The sequence below is a fragment of the Leguminivora glycinivorella genome, chromosome 3 (genome assembly GCF_023078275.1).
Source record: "Leguminivora glycinivorella isolate SPB_JAAS2020 chromosome 3, LegGlyc_1.1, whole genome shotgun sequence".
In the NCBI taxonomy this organism is placed as follows: domain Eukaryota; kingdom Metazoa; phylum Arthropoda; class Insecta; order Lepidoptera; family Tortricidae; genus Leguminivora; species Leguminivora glycinivorella.
Window position 1 is genome coordinate 5,867,175 of NC_062973.1, and position 21,367 is coordinate 5,888,541.

Here is a 21,367-nt window from a genome sequence, read left to right on the forward strand (position 1 = left end):
TCCTTCGCTTTGGTTGGTTGGTTGCAAAGAGTATTATTAGTATATAGAGAAAGAGTGGCAACTCTATGGTCAAATGTGCATGTATGGAACGTGCTGCCTCTAGTCACTGGAGTTCGAACTAAAATTGACATTTCACACGTACACGCTGTCTATGTGTGCGTACGTGTGCAAATACGCATACAGCTGTGTGCGTTTAGTATCATTTATAGGCGTAGACTGTGTGCGTGTCTTGGATTATTTGAATTGTGATCTAACGAGTTTGTAAGCAATGTTTCCGCCGATTTATGACAATGTTTAAAAATAAACAACAGATCACAATTCAAATAATCTATCTAGCATTGATAATTGAAATAAAAGTTTAATAATGTTGTAAATCACTTTACTGATTAAAACAAGATACAATAGTTTTTTTTACTCATGTTGAAACACCAAAAACAACAGTTGAAAACAAGTAAAACTTCACGGAAATAAATAACAGTAACAAATAACCAAGAACTTCGAGGAAAAACTTCGAAATTCGCGTAAACATCTAAACTTTGAAGAGCCACAGTTCACAATGAAATTAATAATTTGAAATTTGACAAGTCTGACAATCTGAGCAACATGGCTGCCTATTTAGTTCGATCGCTTGTCCCTAGGAGCGCTGTCGGCAAAGAAAATTGTTGCCAGCTTAAGTGTGCCCCCCCTGGTTGGTTGGGTGCGCTGCCGTTTATCGTGCTTCATGATTTTATAAAGATTTTTCGTTAATCAATTATAATATCCTTACCTGTAATTCTGCATCGGTTTGTTATATGTGTTCATAGTGATTTTTTACTGTGCATGGTAATCAATGCTGCTGTGCACTGAATATGGCTGACGAAAGACTAGTGGTCCTGAACCGTAGTGATAATTTGGGATTTGGATTCTCACTGCTCGGCGAAGCCGGTTTGCCACACATTATATACGAAATCGAAGAAAACTCTCCTGCAGCTCGTAGCGGCGAGGTAAGAGACTTGTTTCTTTGTTTAAAGGTATTCCAATACTGTTCAATACTTACGCATAACACAGATGTTACCTATCATCATTGGATTTTGAACGTATATGTTTTCCAGTGCATAGTTACTCCCCCCAGACGCTCATTAAACTGCGAAAGTTCAGATGTAATAATGATTAGTCCGACAAGATTACGCTCGTATACAATGAATCATATGTTACACACACAAACAACTTATGCTCTTACTCATAAGCATACATAGTAGTGTATTACGTATAACTTACATTTCTCTTCGAAAACATGAAGTTTGTTTATAAATATTTACTAATCAATGTTTTTGCAAATTTAACAATGAATAATAATTACAAATTAATGCTTAATGCTAATATGTATATATAGGCATACTCTTCTTAACTTTTTAAAAACTTTTTGGCATTTATAAGTTTGTTTCTTTTACTTGCTTTTATATACCATTCTTTGGCAAAAGCCTCTCGTCTATTTCTCCAAAACTCCTAGTATTATTAAAAAAAAATTACTGTAAACATAAATAAAAGAATCTTTGACCCAATGTACTAGCTGTAAGGTCTATTAACATATAGATCAGCTTTTATTGAAAAAGAGGTAAAACAACACAGAAAATTAATAAATTAATGATCAATATCACTATTTGTTGATTTATAGGCAACTTCATAATTATTGCTGATGACAAAAAACTAAGAGTCTATGCAGGTTTATGACTATGGCCTGTATATTGAGAAGGTCAAATGATAAAAATAAATTGACCAGATCCAATAGAAAAACATGCCATAGGAAGTAATAAATAAAGAGTAATGGGAAGCAAGCATGCAGTAAAAGGTGATTACGGGTTGTTACTACCAAATTTTTTAATACCATATTCCTAAAACGTTGCAATGCCAATACAGATTAGTCTCATAATGTCTAAAACTTGTAATGACTTAAACCTACTTCTCAAATTACCGTATTCCCAAAATGTCTAAAAGTCAAATTAACTTAAAACCAAAACATCACTTTTTAGGGTTCCGAAGTTTACACCAAAATTTGGTTGTAACAAACCATAATCTAAAAGGTACCTATGTATTGGATTGGCACAAAAGTAATGAGACACTTGGTTTACGTTTTATATTTTTTATTATTATTACAATACAAAAAGCTTAGTCGATGATGTAATCACCATTAGCATCTATGACTTCTTGCCAACGATCTGGCAAAGTTTGGATGCCTTTCGCCCAGAACTCTGATGGCTGTGCCTCGAAAAAGTTGTTCAACTCCACCTGTACATCATGAAAAAATCATTGAATTGTTTACCCCGCAAATGTCGTTTCAGGGCTCTAAACAAATGAAAGTCTGATGGTGCGAGGTCTGGAGAATAAGGTGGGTGGGGTATCGTCTCCCAGCCCAAGTTCTGCAGCTGTTGGCTAACGGTACATGCGACATGAGGTTGAGCGTTATCATGTAGTAAAATTACAGTGGCTCGTCTTCGTCGTTTTTTCTTGCTAGCAGAAGATAGTTCGGTGAGCTGTGTTGAATATTTGTTAGCGTTTACAGTTTCATTGTGTAATAGTTCATGAAACAGCATGCCTTGCGAGTCCCAGAAACAACAAAGCAAAACTTTCAAGCGGTTCTTTTGACTCAGCTTCGGTTGAGTTGGTGGCGTTTCTTCTCGAGGCAGCCAAAAAGCACGACGTGTATCGTTCTCATAATAAATCCATGATTGATCTCCCGTAACCAGATCAGTCAAAAACTCTTTACGTCGGGGTCGTAGCAAAAGTTATTGACAGATGTCGACACGGACTGCACGACTGGCGTCGGTAAGGATGTGCGGTACCCATCGAGCCAAAACTTTTCGATACCCAAGCTCATGCAGATGGTATTCCACAGCGTGGTGACTGCAGTTAAGTGCTTCCGCTAATTCACGAGTAGTAGCATCAGGATTCGACTGTAGTTCGCGGCGTAAATCATCATCATTGAATGCACCTGCATGCCCTGAGCGTGACTGACTTTCAAGGCTCCTGTCTCCTGATTTAAAACGGTCAAACCATCTGGAAACCGTGGCATGGCTTGTACTTCCAGCGCCCAATGCAGTGTTGATATTGTCAGCCGCAGCCCGCGCACTGTGGCCTAACAAGGTAACAAGTACTCGTATAAGTAAAGTGTTCGAACTTGTCGCTCGTCCATTTTATTTCAATCTAACTAAACCATAGGGCGGCTTTATATACCCTCACATTAGAAGTACCTAGAATGTTCTGCAACATACTAGAATATTATCAAAAACAATTAACTTAAGAAAGGAAATGTATAGAGTTTTGTAGAGTGTCTCATTACTTTTGTGCCAACCCAATATCTTTATTTTAAAATATTCATCAACATCATTGCTGCTAAACTTGTAGGCTATGACTAAAAATATTTAAAAACAAACACTTTATTTGACAAATACGATTTGAATAACAAATAGGGGCATGGTTGGTTTATAAAAGTGATCAAGGTTTTTATTGCCATGGGAAAACATTTTTTACTCGCACATAAAGTAACAACAACACACAACCAAGAGTGGTACTGAGACTTTAGTAAATTCATGTGGTCTGCCCACCCCTTTATGGGATACAGGCGTGAATGTATTTATGTATGTAAACTTAACAAAATACATTGATTTCAGTTACTGCCTGCAGTATCTGTGACTCACAAGTAATGTACAGTGCATATCTAAGTTGCCCTTGGAATTCGCCTTGACTTGTATGCAATGAGAAGGTTGACAACTGTAAAATATTCTCTTACGGGGGGTCAAGTACTTTCTTCTGTTATTTTGCCCATGCTGCCATTGAAACTGCTTGAAAATAATTATATTTGAGTGTAGGTAATATTAATATATTAATTTTCAGTCCAGAATACAGAGTCATCAGAATGTTCAAATTTAATGTGATTTCTTTTTGTCATATAAAGACAACCGTCTGGCCTAGTCACCCTGCCTGCTAAGCTGATGATCTTGGGATGAAATCCCAGTAAGGGCATTTATTTGTGATATGAACACAGATTTTTGTTCCCGAGTCATGGATGTATAAGTATGTATTTATCTATAAATATGTATATCGTCGCCTAGCACCCATAGTACAAGCTTTGCTTAGTTTGGGACAAGATTGATGAGTGTAAGGTGTCCCCCAATATTTATATTTATATATAATAAGGAGAGCACAACTGCAGTGTATGGCAGGGGACATTCGTCTGACTCTTATGTTAGGATTTTTGTGAGAATAACTGAATAATTTAGTTAGTTAAAATTATGGTTTCGTGATCTTGTAACTATTATTTAATGAATTTAATCTAACATATCGCTATGCACCCTTGTCCCACATACTGAGTCCCAGCTATTCCGCACATGTTGCCAAAGATCAGTGAAAATAAAGACATGCAATCTTAATATAATCGCAATCGGAACATATAGTATGGTGGCATTCAATAACCAATGCCTTAGGTTCTTATTCTCGTACGTAGTATGGAGGAATGACATCCAATCCTGCGATTTTTTTTGGTATAGGTACTCTTGGGTCGACACGTTCGTTTTTTGTCACGTTCCTATATTTATCCGAATCTGCTTTCGTCAGCCATTCTTTATTCGTCACAATCGTCGATGGTCTTTCTCAATTACGGTCAATTTCGTTGTTCATCTTTATCTTAATCCGTCTCGTTCTTTACTCGTCATAATCTTCTTTCGGCATGTTCGCTGCTAAATCTATGTTTTTCGCGTTTCTTCGTAGTTTTAGGTCGGTACCAACTTAGAATATGACCAAACACGAAATGACGAAAATCGATTGTCGAAATAAGAAAAAGGCAAACAACTCATTATGGTCAAAGACGATAATGACTGCAGACTAAGTTGACGAATGAAGAATGGCTGACGAAAGCAGAATCGGACAAATTTAGGAACGTGACGGAAAACGAACGTGTCGATACTGTCGACCCAAGAGTATACCGATTTTTAGGGTTCCGTAGTCAACTAGGAACCCTTATAGTTTCGCCATGTCTGTCTGTCCGTCCGTCCGTCCGTCCGTCCGTCCGTCCGTCCGTCCGTCCGTCCGTCCGTCCGTCCGTCCGCGGATAATCTCAGTAACTGTTAGTACTAGAAAGCTGAAATTTGGTACCAATATGTATATCAATCACGCCAACAAAGTGCAAAAATAAAAAATGGAAAAAAATGTTTTATTAGGGTACCCCCCCTACATGTAAAGTGGGGGCTGATATTTTTTTTCATTCTAACCCCAACGTGTGATATATTGTTGGATAGGTATTTAAAAATGAATAAGGGTTTTCTAAGATCGTTTTTTGATAATATTAATATTTTCGGAAATAATCGCTCCTAAAGGAAAAAAAGTGCGTCCCCCCCCTCTAACTTTTGAACCATATGTTTAAAAAATATGAAAAAAATCACAAATGTAGAACTTTATAAAGACTTTCTAGGAAAATTGTTTTGAACTTGATAGGTTCAGTAGTTTTTGAGAAAAATACGGAAAACTACGGAACCCTACACTGAGCGTGGCCCGACACGCTCTTGGCCGGTTTTTTAATGTAGAAACTCAATCTGTATGCACGAAACGATAGTTTCGGGCTTTTGGATTTAATTCGTCGCTTTACACTTCACAACGACATGTAACTGCAGAGTGCTATGCCTCATAGCATAGCTTACTGGATATAATTTCATGCAAGTTATGCAATCAGAGGTCAAAGTGACATACACTGCAGTAATGATAAGATTATAAACTGACAACATTTATTTAATAAAGAGATTAACAGTCTGTTTTGTTTAGTTGTCTCTCAAGTGCTTTTATTATTCACACTTGAATGCCCTTTTTTAAAGCCTCCTGTTTACCATGAAGCATTTAAATGCCAGTTGCTATGGGTTACACTGGTTACACATTAATCCTTCTTTACTGTGTCAATTGCACTATAAATTCCGTAGCAATTGCTTTAAAAATGCACCTACAATAAGTATAATATTTTTTTACAAGGGTTTGTAAAATAATTTAAACTTATAATGAAAATGTGTCTGACCAGACTGACCAAAAAAAGTATCGGATCGAAATTTCTTACAAAATGTCACGCAAAAGGGTCGAAAAATGCTACCAGTGGTTGTGATCGTCTGAGGGTAAGCGGTTACCGCCGGCCATGGATACCTACAGCATCAGAGGAGTTATGAAAACTTTATTTAAAATGGAAGTACGCTCTTTTGAAAGTCTGAAGGTCGTTTGGCTATTGGTTATGTACGATATTAAGGTAAGGCAATGAAGAAGATAAGCCCAACATACATACGAATGCTATGATAAAACAGGTCTGCAAAGTAATCTCTTCTAGACACTCATTATATGGATTAATATATATTCTTATTCTTACATAACGTGACCGTAGATTACAAGATTTAATAACATATATGTACTTGTATTTGTCAATACCTACATGCCTAAAGAAACAAGATACTGTAAGTTGATATTTAACATATAAACATTATATCCCAGTAATTATACTGTACAACTACTGACATGTACCTATGTCTTAATTTTTTAATTATTTACTGTAGTGTATTGGTTAAAAACAGGCCAAGCAAATTCTGCAGCATTTTTAATAGCACAGATAGCACTTGCAGAAGCAATTTTAAACGACCAATTTTAATACGATTAAGTAAGTAACAGTTGTATTAAATATTTACTCTAATAAATGTCGTCCTACGTTTATAATACACTATGTCCAGTCGCCATCTGAAAGAAAAATAACCTAACCGCAAAATTTAAATTTTGAAAAAACCCCCGACATATCGGACCGATTCCCATCAAAAACGTCTATTACACCCGACTAATTAATTCAGCTTTCAATAAAAACTACTCTCTCATCTCAATCTGTTCATTCGTTCGGGAGCTTCGATGCTACAGACAGACACGTCAAACTTATAACACCCCGTCGTTTTCACGTCACTCACGTCAATCACGGTCTATATCCCGGTCTATTGAAAACAACCGTGAATTTTTCAAAACTCTAAAGTAGGCTTTTTTGTAAAGCCCCTTAGACAGACCTTACTTACTGCGGACATCATGAGCAGTCCCACCAAAACCAATAGCCCTTCTATCAAGTACCATTCGCAAATTTCAATAGCCCTTTTACACTTTGATATTAAAGACCATAATAACTTAATGACTGACACTGAGTAGGCAACGCGCGTAGTATGATGTCTTGAGACCATTTACAATTAATAGTCAAATTATGCCATGGTCGATGATGTAAGATTTTTGATATGAGCTCATTGGTTTTCTTTAAACCTTTGATATTATTATTTGCTGTATTACTTGCAGTTTATGTCATGTCTGGAGTGTTGTAGGTATATGATCATGTATAAAACAACTAGATTATGCTTAAAATTAGTACTTTTTAATTCCGTCTTCTTTAAATTCCATCACCTTTTTTCAAACCCTCAAATAATGATCAAAAAGATTTATGCTATAAAAATACCCTATGTCATTTTAAAGGAGTACATATCTATGTTATATCAATACCAAATGGCATCTAAATCGGTTCAGCTGTTCAAGTGTATAGAGGTTATAGACATACTTATTAGAGATTTATAATAATAATATGGATGTGGATGTACTGTAATAAATAAACAATTAATATGATCAGTAAACTTGGTACGTCTTATCCGCCTTCAATCTTATGTATGTTTACACCATGACATGATTGTCATAAAGAATAGTCTAAGATGTGTTTTGTTAGAGAAAAACGATTGTAAGAAATAAAAGTACAAACTATGAGTAAAAAACGAAATGTTTTTCGCAAAACGGCGACCGAAACAATTTCTCGTAATAGGGTAAAGGAAACCTGAAACTTCATTTAACTTTGCACTGCACGCCCTTTTGCACTCGAAAGGGCTTCCACTTTATAGAGAACTTGATTTCATCGCGTTTAGAAAATTGCTTATTAAATATAAAAGTAGCTGGAATGAAAACAACTGGCATGGAATAAAGTGATGCGCGTGCTAACAAGTCAATATTGAGACTTGGCATTTTAAAAGTGTAGGGTAAGTAAATACATAAATATTGGGGGACACCTTACACAGATTAACCTTGCCCCAAACTAAGCAAAGCTTGCTATGGGTGCTAGGCGACGATATACTTATATAGATAAATACATACTTATTTATATACATAGAAAACATCCATGACTCAGGAACAAAAATATCTGTCCTCATCACACAAATAAATGCCCTTACCGGGATTCGAACCCGGGACCGCGGCTTAGCAGGCAGGCAAGTACATACTTTTTACTCACTTTCAATTAGCTTTACTTCGTATATTTCTTTGTTTTGCAACTGTGTGTAGTAAATAATCACAAATCTGACATGGCCGATACACAACACATACAGTATCACTATCAGTACTTAAATGTTAATGGATAGATGTTTTACAGTTCGTGTTTTAAGTTGTAAATGTGGAAATTCCCATCAATCCTTTCTTCCATTGACTCCTCCCTTCAGGTCACTTTATCAAAAATTTTGAACATTCATTTTGAAAACAGATCATGGGCCCAAGCGGTTCTTCCTATAAGATTTGGGGGACTGGGTGTTCGCACATCGACTAGTGTGGCTCTACCTGCTTTTCTGTCCTCTGCTTACGGTTCGCTTTCTCTCGTCGGCATTATCTTAAACCGTTCCACGATGCTTGACGATGAGATGGCGAACCTGAGGGAGGCCAGAGAGGCTTGGCGTGAGTCATGTCCGAGTGCGGACATCCCAGTTGCCCGCCATTGTCAGCGGGATTGGGACTCCCCACGTCTTAAAATAGCCCATGCCTCAATAATTGAACAAAGCCCGAACGATTACGAACGTGCGCGCATACTGGCTGTTTCAGCGCCAGAGTCGGGCCACTGGCTGCAAGCTCTCCCATCGCGAGCGATCGGTACTATTCTGGATCCAAGTACCTTAAGGATAGCAATATGCTTAAGGCTTGGATCCAGAATATGTGCTCCGCATACCTGCATCTGTGGAAAGGACGTGGACCAGCTGGGCCGACACGGCCTCTCATGTTCCCGAAGCGCCGGCCGAATGTTCCGCCACGGCACAATTAACGATTTGGTTCGTCGCGCGCTTGTCACCGTCTCTGTGCCTGCGGTATTAGAACCCGTAGGCATGACAAGGGACGACGGCAAGCGGCCCGATGGAGCAACATTGGTGCCGTGGAAACTCGGAAGGACCCTGGTGTGGGACGCAACGTGTGTAGACACTTTTGCTCAGTCCCACATTCAGGGGACTCGCATTCAGGCCGGAGCTGCGGCTGACCAGGCCCAAATTCTCAAGCGCCGTAAATACTCGTCGTTGCTCAAAGACTACGAGTTTGCGGCGCTCGCAGTTGAGACTTTGGGTCCCTGGTCCGCCGATATGAAATCATTCATGGGGGCACTGTCGGCACGGCTGGTCGACACCACAGGGGACCCCAGGGCTGGCGCGTACCTCTGTCAACGTATCTCACTTGCGATACAAAGAGGTAACGCCGCCAGTGTCATGGGGTCCATGCCGCAAGCCGACCTACTGGAAGGGGTATTTTCTTTATGACTGGGTTATCACTGTAGGTAGGTAATTATTTTTATATGCATATAGGTATAGTTTGTTATGTAGTATTTACTTATTTTTAGATTTAACTTTAGTTTTAATGATATGTTTAATCTTTTGTTATGTTTAATAAATATAGTTGTCAGTTGTAAAATAATGACAAGGTTTTCCTTTTTTTTTCGGTAAGGACAGTTTTAATTATTTACAATAATACATATAATGATTATTCTACAACATCTTAATTAAAGATTTGATTTAGAGACGACTGTTTTTTGTATTCGGTGCAGTCAACCAACTGCTTGGTAGGCAAGGCAATGAGAGTGACACTCAGTCTGTCAAAAAAATAGCCTTGCATCTGCGTAACCTAATCACATCCCGCATTCTTATCGTGTATTCATCGAGTGATGGCGTTTTACATAAAATGCGACCTTCATTTTAACGAACATTGTTGGTTATTCCAGCAACAAGCTTTTGCTAAATATAAAAAAAAACATGGTCAAAAAATCATAAAATAATGATTAGCAGAAGGCAGATATTAGGAATTTATAGCTGTCGTTTTCTTCTCAGTCCCGCTAGAAGCAAGATCGCTAGTAAAATATAACTCGTCTTCTTAATCTGACACGCTCGCGTAACCCCAATAAAACCTCACTAGGCTAGGCTCCCGTACTATAAACTGTTTGCTGTCTATACTTGTATGTGGATGATCATTGTACAAGACGAATCGTGTGTTTGGGCAATAAACTTTCTATCAACACTAGCTGGCTAGATATATTATTTCAATTATAAACTGAAACGGTTCTTATTTAATCACATACAGAATTATAATTAATCTTTTTATCTGATCATTGATCAATGATACCTTGATAGACTTATGTCCCCTATAGCTGGCATGTAATTTGTTATATATATATATGTATTTGTATGTTTATGTATTGTATTTTATTTTTATGTGTGTAGTATATTGTTTTGCGTAGTATAGTTTGTGCTAGATTTCCTCTAAGTCTACATTTAGTACACCTACTTACAAGGTTAAATTTATTATTCTCCACTACCTAGGTTGTCTGGAAGAGATCGCTCTTTAGCGATAAGACCGCCTCTTGTTTTACCTCTTAAGTTGTTGTTTATACTTGCTATGTTGTTTCGTGTATTGAGGTGTGCAATAAAGAGTATTTGTATTGTATTGTATTGTATTGTAATTAGAAGATCTTACGCATCATAACAAGAGTTTGTTAGCATTTTAAAAATCAAATTATGAATATTATTATAATAGTGGTATAAAAACATAATTATATATATTTTAAATGTATCTTTGATTGGTAAAACATACTGTTTATTCTGGCAAGACGTAAAACGGAACGTCATAATTATTGTAATCTGTGGGTGGATAGAAAAACGACAACTGTGGAGTGAACGGACGTTAGCGATTAATTATTATAAAAACATATATGTAAAGATTCTGATTACATGTTGTTTAATCTTCAGTAAGTGTTTTATTGTATGTGCTAACAATCAGAAGTGAAGAACAACTGAAACGCTCATCATCGCTCTGGTATGTACATTTGAATTCACTTGTAACGGAACTGTCATGTTTGCCGAAAAATGTTTTGCATAACTAAATAATATAATTGGTATTCATTAGATAAACGAAATATTGTCGGCAATTATTGGTCACTATTACTTTGCTATAAATGCTGTGCAACAAGTTAATCAGGTATTTTCTCACAATTTCATCTTTTCATATGTGTGATATTGAACTTTACGGTTTTGTAAATAAGGTTTTTTTTTTTAGTTTGCGCAAGCAGCAACATGTAGGAATAGGGTTTCCAGAGATGCATACATTGATGCATATAGTTAAGTTTTAGTAGCTAAATAGATACGTACTTTTATACGCGTATGGTAGGGATGGCAGAACGGTTGTGGTATTCTCCTGAAGAATATCATAATTTAGGTATTGTGCGTACCTAACTGTTTATTGACAAGCAATCTTTGCTTTGAATGAATTAAACATATATATTTAAAAAAATGTACATATATACAATTTTGTAAAATTGAACTCCCCTATGAACTCGTTTTGCGGTATGTAATAACCAAGCAACACAAATGGATTTATTTGTTTTAAACCGTTAACGCAATTTCATTCAATACACACTTTGTTAAAAAAAAACATTTAATGTCGTTTTATACCTACTATCAATCAGGTATATTGTACGTACCTACGATACTTGTTTTATACTTACTCCACAAGAGTATCTTGTGTTGGTAGGCTACCATATCTACCATACAACTGCAAATGTTGAAGTTTATTGCCATTAAAACAAAAACGTCGGCTCGTTTGTAACTACAAAGAAAAATGCAAACGGAACTGTTGTAAATACAGATTGTTGAGAGCCAGCGCGGCTGACTAAGTTGTCTAGTTAGCGCTCGGGTGTTTTGTAATAAAGTACCTATATAGTACTTAGATCTCTGTCTACCTTGTTCTTACCCAGTTGAAGAGTTTGCATATTCTACGGCGTTCGATAGACAGAGTTAATTAATAACAGTAGTTTTATAATACAATATTCAATAAATTATATTAAAAAAAAATGGCGTCGCATTGAGTCAATTAGATACGCTCGAATTAATTCGTTATGTATATCTATAGTATTTTTGTTTATGTTCTGTTGAGTATTATCATAAATTCATATCCACATGCGTATTATATACGCACAAATGTATATTTAATATGTGCTAATGAAATCACATTTTTATCCCGTCCCTTAACGACCTATAAAAAAAAGGCAGAATATTAAAATAGGAAAATAAATATGTCTGACGAGGATAGTAATCGTTACACTCCCCCGATACCTGATAATAGTCGGCGTAAGAGAACTCGGAGTCTCTCAACAACACGCACTGCTAAGAAGGCTCGCGGAAATAATGGTCGTGATAAAACTGACAAATCCGCATCGCGTACTAGGGACAGGAGAGGAACACGTAAAAGACGCCATCGCACACCTACTAGACACTCTCATACGCGCCGTATGGGCCGAAGTCGATCACGGCATATTAGAAGCGCACGGCGTACTCGTCGAGCTAGTAGTAGTACAACTAGGACATCTTCAGAAAACACCTCTACGTATGGGTCAAGTAGCGACTACAGTGATTCGTCGTGTTCTCAATCACCCCGTTCACAGTCAAGAAGGCGCGACTATAATATAAGGCGTAAACATCACAGGTCGTCTTCTAGTAAAAGCGGGAGCGTAATGGAGAGATTTATAAACGCAATTAGTAACCATGGTAAAAATACTTTCATAGGTTCACATGACGTCATACCCAAATTTGACCCAAGTGAAAAGACTCAGTCAACCAAGGACTGGCTTAGAAAAGTAAACGAAACTGCGGCTATTTATAAATGGAGTGATAAACAAACCATCTTTCATGCACTTCCAAAACTAACGGGTTTAGCAAAGCAGTGGTATGAAGGACTATCAACGGTTAGATATTCGTGGAAGGAATGGCAACGCAAATTGTCTCGCAGTTTTCCAGATGATCGTAATTACGCTGATAGGCTTTCTGAAATGTTGGCTAGAACAAGTAGACGGGAAGAATCTCTCGAAGAGTATTTTTACGATAAATCAAAACTGGTCTGTCGTTGTAATATAAAGGGCAAAGAGGCAGTCGACTGCATAATACACGGTATTTTCGACTTTAATATAAAATTAAACGCACAAGGAGCTAATTTTAGGAGCCCTAGTAAACTGCTAAGATACCTGCGTAGCATTGCTCTCAAACGGAATAGTAGGGATATAAAGAAATCAAGTAATTTGATAAAAACACCAACCCCCTCTTCAAAAAGCAACGAAATTAATAAACCCAGTCAGAGAACATTGCGTGTTTGTTACAACTGTTCCGAATCTGGTCATATTGCGCCTAATTGTCGTAAAAGTCCCCAAAAATGTACCAAATGCAGTAAATTAGGACATTTGCCCGCTTATTGTCGTCGAGGTGCAGAAAACGGGAGTACAAGTACCAACACAAACATGGCCAATACGGAAATTAATATTAAAAAGGTATGTATTACAGCTCAACATATACGTAGTAAGATTTATAATAAAATAGTTTACATTAATGATAATAAAAGGACCGCGTTCATTGATTTCGGTAGTGAATGCACTGTGATAAAGAAAAGTACAATAGAAGAATTGGGTCTAGTAATGAATACAGAGAACATGCCAATATTGAAAGGATTCGCGTTAGGTATATTGCAAGCTATTGGTAGGGTTTGTTTCGAGATAAAAGTAGATTTTATAAAAATAGAAACGGAAGCATATGTTGTACCTGATGAGTATTTAAACACGGATCTGCTAGTTGGACAGAACCTCACAGAGATGCCTGAAGTGACAGTTTACAAGACGAGTTCAAATCTAGTACTTTTCTCTAATGAGTCAGAATTTGATAAAATTCTCATACGTAACGTCGAAGACGTTACATTTACCAATTTACAAGTTATCAAAGTACGATGCGATATCAGTTATACTGGAACCATTTACGTACCTGGAAGTGTCTCACAGAAAGAAGGTGAAGAATTCATGATTTTGCCAGGTTTCTATTATATTAACGATGGTGTTGGACAAATTCCGGTAATGTCTTTCATGAGTCAAAATGTTTTGCTAAAAAAAGATAGACTCTTGTCCCGTGCAAAAATGGTGCCAATTGATGTCAAAACTACGCAAAATAAAACTCCCGATGAATATTTGGTAAATTCATTAAATTGTGACTCTTCTTGCGACTCTAATAGTCAGATCCAAATGATAACATTGGATATGCTTAATATAGGAGAAGATTTGACACCAGAACAGCAACAGCGTTTGTTAGATCTAATTAACGAATTCAGAGACTGTTTTGCATTAAACTTAAATGAGTTAGGGGTGACTAGCGTAACAGAGATGCACATCAAGTTGCAGGACAGTTCACCAGTCTCGTATAAACCATATCGACTACCTTATAGTGAACGATTGATTGTCAGAGATTTGATAAATGAATTGCTAGAGGCTAAAATCATACAAGAGTCAGATTCATCTTATGCAAGTCCGATAGTCTTGGTAAAAAAGAAAAACAACGAGTATCGCTTATGTGTTGACTACCGGGCACTGAATAAGAAGACGGTGAAGGACTCATATCCGATGCCAGTTATCGACGACCAGCTAGACCGTTTGAGCGGCCAAGTATACTTTACGAGCCTTGACCTTAAGTCGGGGTATTATCAGATACCTATGGCCGAAGACTCCATGCATCTAACGTCCTTTGTAACGCCTGACGGCCACTATAAATATACCCGCATGCCCTTTGGTTTGGTCAATGCTCCGGCTGTGTTTCAACACATGGTCAATAAAGCTTTAGGGAAGGATAGATATGACCTTGCTATCCCGTATATGGATGACCTATTATCTCCCGCTACATCTATAGACGATGGTTTGGTAAAGTTGAGGAAGATACTAATGTCTCTGCGAAACGCAAAGTTAACTTTGAATATAACTAAATGTCATTTTTTCGAGAAGAAGCTAGATTACTTAGGGTATGAAGTATCGAATGAAGGGTTACGACCTGGTGCAATAAAGACTGAAGCAGTTGCCTCATTTCCTACTCCAACGAATGTTCACCAAGTGAGACAGTTTGTGGGCCTATCCAGCTTCTTCCGAAGATTTATATCTGGTTTTGCTAGTATTGCAAAACCCTTGACTAATCTCACAAAGTCTAACATTCCATGGAAATGGGGTACTGAAGAAGAGACTGCATTTCAAGACATAAAAGCTAAATTAGTTGCTAGACCGATATTGGCACTGTATGATCCATCCTATTTAACTGAAGTACATTGTGACGCGAGTAAATTAGGGTATGGCGGCATTTTGTTACAAAGGACCGATGATAAAACAGCGCTCAGACCAGTAGCTTACTTTAGCAAACAAACAACTAGAGAGGAGGAACATCTACACTCCTACGAGTTAGAAACCCTTGCTGTTGTGTTGTCCCTTAAAAAATTTAGAACATATTTAATAGGGATTCCGTTCAAAGTATACACTGACTGTAATGCCTTAAGATCTACATTAACAAAAAGAGACTTAGTGCCCCGAATTGCTCGATGGTGGTTATTACTTCAGGAGTATAATTTTACTGTTGAGTATAGACCTGGTCAAAATATGAAGCATGTGGATGCTCTCAGCAGAAATCCCATTCAAGGAGATTCTCAGGATGAAATGGAGGAAATACGTCAGTTTGAAATCATGCATATTACGTCAACGGAGTGGTTGCAAACTGTCCAAATGACTGATCAGAAGGTGAAATTAATAAAATCAATTTTAAATACTGATAGCAAGGACATAAAGGATATCACTCAGAATTACGTTTTGAAGAATGACAAACTGTATCGTAAAGTAGGTGACGGGCTAAAGTGGGTTGTACCCAATGGTGCAAGATGGCGTGTGTGTCAAATGTGCCACGACGAGGCAGGACACTTCATTTGATAAAACCATAGATAAAATGAAGGCAGATTATTGGTTTCCTAAAATGAATAGGTTTGTGCGTAAGTATGTTTCGGCTTGTCTTAGCTGTGCGTACAATAAAGCCCCGACTACTAAAAGCAGTGGGTATTTGCATCCGATACCAAAAGGCAACATTCCTTTCCACACATTGCATATGGACCACCTCGGACCATTTGTAAGGAGTAAACAGGGTAATTCTTATATATTGGGAGTTATTGACGGTTTCAGCAAATTTATTTTTATAAAAGCCTTGAAAAATTTAAAAAGCAAGACGACAATTAAGGTTTTAACCGATATATTTAGTATAATAGGCAGCCCTAAAGTAATTATCACGGACTGCGGTACTAGTTTTACCTCCGCTGCGTTCACAAAATTCACAAAGTCGATCGGTACAAAACACATTCTTAATGCCGTGGCGACTCCTCGAGCAAATGGTCAAATAGAAAGGTACAATCGTACCATACTCGAGTCGTTGGCAGCTTCTAACCACGGCCAAGACGAGCGTGACTGGGATCAACATATTAATAATATCCAAACAACACTGAATAATACTGTAAATCGTGGAACTGGGACATCACCGTCAGAAATCGTTTACGGACGTAGGATGACTAGCCCTCCAGAAGGCCCTGTCTTAAATGCTGTTCAAGACGATGACTCTAATATACAACGGAGCCATGATACAGATCCGTTGACACAAAGTGAGCAGAACGCGAATACTAGTGTGTCTGAAAATGATAGGAATGAGATCCGTGAGACGGCGGTGGAAAATATAAAGAAAAATCAGGCAAGTATGAAAGCTCGATATGATAATAATAAAGCACCTACCAAATTTTTCAATGTAGGTGACTTGGTCATGATTCCTAACAACCATTTTCCAGCGAACGGGAAAAGCAAAAAACTGTGCCCTAAATTCAGAGGACCGTTTAAAATTAGCGCTGTCCTCTCAAATGATCGCTACGAAATTGTCAGCATCGATGGACACGCTAAGCGAAAATACAAAAGTATATACCCAGCTGATGCTTTGAAAAAGTGGATAACTTTTTCATTACAAGATGACAAAGATGATATTACTAATAACTCCAGCGACAGTAGCGATTATGATACCGAAGTGACTCACGAAAAAGATGATTAGATATCACACATTGTGTACATATTATATATTATATAATCCACCAATAACTATCCTTTCATATTCCCTTAAAATAAAAATTAAATTATTTTCAAGCATCAAAGTCCTATCCCTACTGAATGTTGCAGGATATAAAGCCCTAGTCAACAGTTACTTCTTCAACGTGGCGTGTCTTGCTGACTCATGCCATTAATGGAAATGAAATGTGTAAGTAAATATTTAAACGTTTTATTTGTGTGACTAATGATAAACGAAATGTTCTGCATTCAACGACACTTCTGCAATGATATCTTGCTTTAACTGTAACAAATATAGAATTATGCTGAAATATGCCGTGTAATACGGTGATCAGTGCCTAAATGAAAACTAGTGTTAATGCTGAAATATGCCGTGTAATACGGTGATCAGTGGTTAAAATAAAATTAGTGTCTATGCTGAAATATGCCGTGTAATACGGTGATCAGTGGTTAAATGAAAACAAGAGTCAATGCTGAAATATGCTGTGTAATACGGTGATCAGTGGTTAAATGAAAACAAGAGTTAATGCTGAAATATGCCGTGTAATACGGTGATCAGTGGTTAAATGAAAACAAGAGTTAATGCTGAAATATGCCGTGTAATACGGTGATCAGTGGTTAAATGAAAAGAAGAGTTAATGCTGAAATATGCTGTGTAATACGGTGATCAGTGGTTAAATGAAAATTAATGTTAATGCTGAAATATGCCGTGTAATACGGTGATCAGATTAAATGTAAATTAGTGTTTATACTGAAATATACTGTGTAATACGGTGATCAGTAATCAAATTAAAATACTGAAAAGTTGAGTAAATGAGATTAATTTATTTTGTTTTTATATGTTACAGGTATTCCAATAGAGGAGCAGCTGACGCCACTTCAACAAATCATCAGGAACAACCAGGAGACGAAGACTTGATTGCGATCGGATAATTATTTTATTTTACATTGTATCACAATTGTTTTTTTTTTTGTACTTTTCTTTTATGATTGTCGAGTAAGAATAGAGTATAGAGACATACTTTCATGTGAATGGCCGGAACGGAATAGGGACATTCCGTCTAACAGGAAGGCCGTCTGTTAGCATTTTAAAAATCAAATTATGAATATTATTATAATAGTGGTATAAAAACATAATTATATATATTTTAAATGTATCTTTGATTGGTAAAACATACTGTTTATTCTGGCAAGACGTAAAACGGAACGTCATAATTATTGTAATCTGTGGGTGGATAGAAAAACGACAACTGTGGAGTGAACGGACGTTAGCGATTAATTATTATAAAAACATATATGTAAAGATTCTGATTACATGTTGTTTAATCTTCAGTAAGTGTTTTATTGTATGTGCTAACAAGTTGCCTTCTTATTAGCACGCAACAACACGCCGTATTAAAATTTCAACCAATTTTTTTTAAATTCTGTTCGGACCTAAAAATAGATTGCCATTTTTAACTTAGGCATTTTATGATATGATATAACCCTACTAACAAGTTCTATGGATTTTTAATTGGTCCGAAATAAACAATTTTTATTTTTTTATTTTTTTTTTTTTTATAATATCAACAAACTTTTTGTTTGAATACCAAAGTTATCAGGAAAGCCTGTATTGATATTTTGTAAAATACGTTAAGTAAAAAGTTAGTATGTAGTTACTAAAAATGTTCTGTTGTCAATATAGGTATTTTGGGCCAGCCTCTTTTTTCATCTTCATTTTTTTTTAACTATTATCCTCGTTATGTAAAAAAAAGGTTCAACTGTAAATATCGAGCAAAAAGTAATAATCGGGACGCTATAAATAATAAAGTCAGGATACATTTTTATTTGTAAATTTCCCTGTAATGTGCAATAAAGTTTACCAAACTAAAGAAACCATTAAACCTTTAATCGCTCAATCCGTTATCGTAAACGATATCTGAGATCCAATCAGAGATTGCAAATAAGTCGTTTTTATTGCCGTATTTGAACAAAGTTGCAGTAAGGTGAGTCCACACTTTGCAAACGCAGTGAGATTCTGCTTGCTATGCTGCATTACGTAGTGTTGTCTTACTGGCGATTGGCTCACAAGCGGCACATTCGCCTGTTCTGGACTCACTCTTATATGCTTTATTTCTTGTGTCCGTCGCGGTCCACCACCCGGCTACAGATAATGTACTCGTACCTAATGTTTTTGCTAACGGAGGCGAGTAGCATTACTCTCAAGCTGTCTAGTATAAGTTGATCCGGACCCGACAATTCGAATTAAGAATGAAGCTCCGCAACAGCCAAAATTTTAACGAAGAATTGACAGAACAGAACGAATGGATAATGTGATTTGCATTCATAGCGTAGATACGTTGGTCCAAAGCAAAATCTGATCCGTTATTCTACATAGGTTTCAAACAGCTGGATAGCAGATACCTAAATATCCGTATAAAAATTAAGGTTTAAAATGTGGGTTTAGTTTTATCGAAATCAAGTGCTCAGATATTTCGCGATTGCATTGCTACAGACAAAAAAGCAAATGAAGTAGTTTTTCGGAGATCACTTCCAAACTTCTAACACAGTTAGTACGTTTAACCACGGAGACATTCTACAAGAATGCGAAAATGAACTTGAAGACAGAGAAATTTAAGAGATCCATAAAATACCAACTCGAGTTGCATACTCCAGATAGGACGAACAGTCGAACACTGGTCCTGACCGAACTTGCATTCACAATTGAAGCAATATCCCAGCAACAAAGTAACAGCAACACTTTTGGCCTATCGTGATCCTTATATCTTGGCTATACAGTTTAAAAAGTATCAGAACAGAGTCGATTGATGCGCAAACATCGCCGCTATGCCATCGATTATCGCCCTGACACTTTCCATTTTCCAATTAATCGTTAGCTCTCCTAGCCATGCGTGTGCGGACGTGCGCTCAATCCACTTAGTGCTCGCGATTCAGTGTTTCCGGCAACAACTAAAGGAGCCCACAGATTACCAGTTCGTCGGACGATATCAGCTTGTCAGTTAATCGCAAAAGGAAGGGCGTGCTTTTTCCTTGCGAATGTCACAGGTCACAGTCATTTGTGGACTCCCCTACCCAAGGGTCAGACGTCAGACAGAAGTAAAAGTACCTAATACCTTACCGTACCTTAAAATGCCCTTGCCAAGATTTCACGAAGCAAATTAGGAATATTTAACTGCCCATAGGAATCAAATAGGTTACAGACGCAGAAGGAAGTTACTTAACACTAATAATTATAATGATTAATGAATACCTAATTGCTAATCACCTTCAATTTACGGATTTCTAGTTCTTGTGCTTTTGTACATAAGAACGCAACTCTCCAACAACGGTCACCTTCATTGTTCGAATATTAGTTAAGATCTCTGCCTTAAAATCTCATCATACGTATAATTGTCTACTTGAATTTTATAAAATACAAATAGATTATTAAAGCTTTAATCAAATTTACCCCATCATTTTAAGGAAATCATCCGTATGGTTCTTGACGCCACTCGTCTCTTGTTTTTTGTTTGTTTTCCAAGTTAATAATTTCCCACTTTAACAAACACAAGTATAAACTGTCCGATTTATCAGGTTTTACTTTGCCTTTGTCTTTATCTATGACCTGGGCAATGGTTACATTGTAACAGTTTTCCAATAGTATAAGTGAGCAAAACAGTGCTTCGGAGCTGTTCATACTTCGTAGACAGAGCACGTGAGACTGCTAAAAAATCTAAAAAAATTGAGAAGTTGCGAGCCCATCGCAAACCACAATTTAACTCGTATCTCAAGTCGACTTCTACGACACCGATGGGAGGAACACCCGGGGGTGGTGAAATTCTTAAGCCGAGAAATGTAAAAGGATAACCAACAAGCTGTCACCAATTAGTAACTTGATTCAAAATATCTTAATCCTATGAAATACGTATTTGGTATATCAAAGTGTCAAACTTTGCAAATCCTAGATTTCCCCTTATATTTCAAATCGAATCGCAATTGTTTAAATTGCGATTCGATTTGACAACCTTCGGCAAAAAACAAAGAAGGAGAAAGGCACTCTACTTTTTATAGACCAAGGCGAAGTTATAAATGTAAAGTTAGTGCTTTACTTAGGTTTCCTTCGACCACTCAGTGCATTGGGATGCGCTTCCA

The 21,367-nt window shown here is 37.0% G+C and overlaps 1 protein-coding gene and 1 long non-coding RNA gene across 3 annotated transcripts in view; both read left to right on the forward strand.

Annotated features, from left to right (window-relative positions):
* Window positions 1–693: 693 nt before the first annotated feature.
* Window positions 694–21,367, forward strand: part of LOC125242601 (PH and SEC7 domain-containing protein) — an 80,899-nt gene continuing 60,225 nt past the window's right edge. For both annotated transcript variants that reach the window (XM_048151396.1, XM_048151395.1), the window contains exon 1: window positions 694–983. In XM_048151396.1, the coding sequence (XP_048007353.1) occupies window positions 849–983 (135 nt within the window). In that variant the 5' untranslated portion in view covers window positions 694–848. The remainder of the gene's footprint in view (window positions 984–21,367) is intronic.
* LOC125242605 lies at window positions 17,311–18,568 on the forward strand. Its single transcript, XR_007178884.1, has 2 exons — window positions 17,311–17,426; window positions 18,085–18,568. It is a non-coding gene; the product is annotated as an uncharacterized LOC125242605 (long non-coding RNA).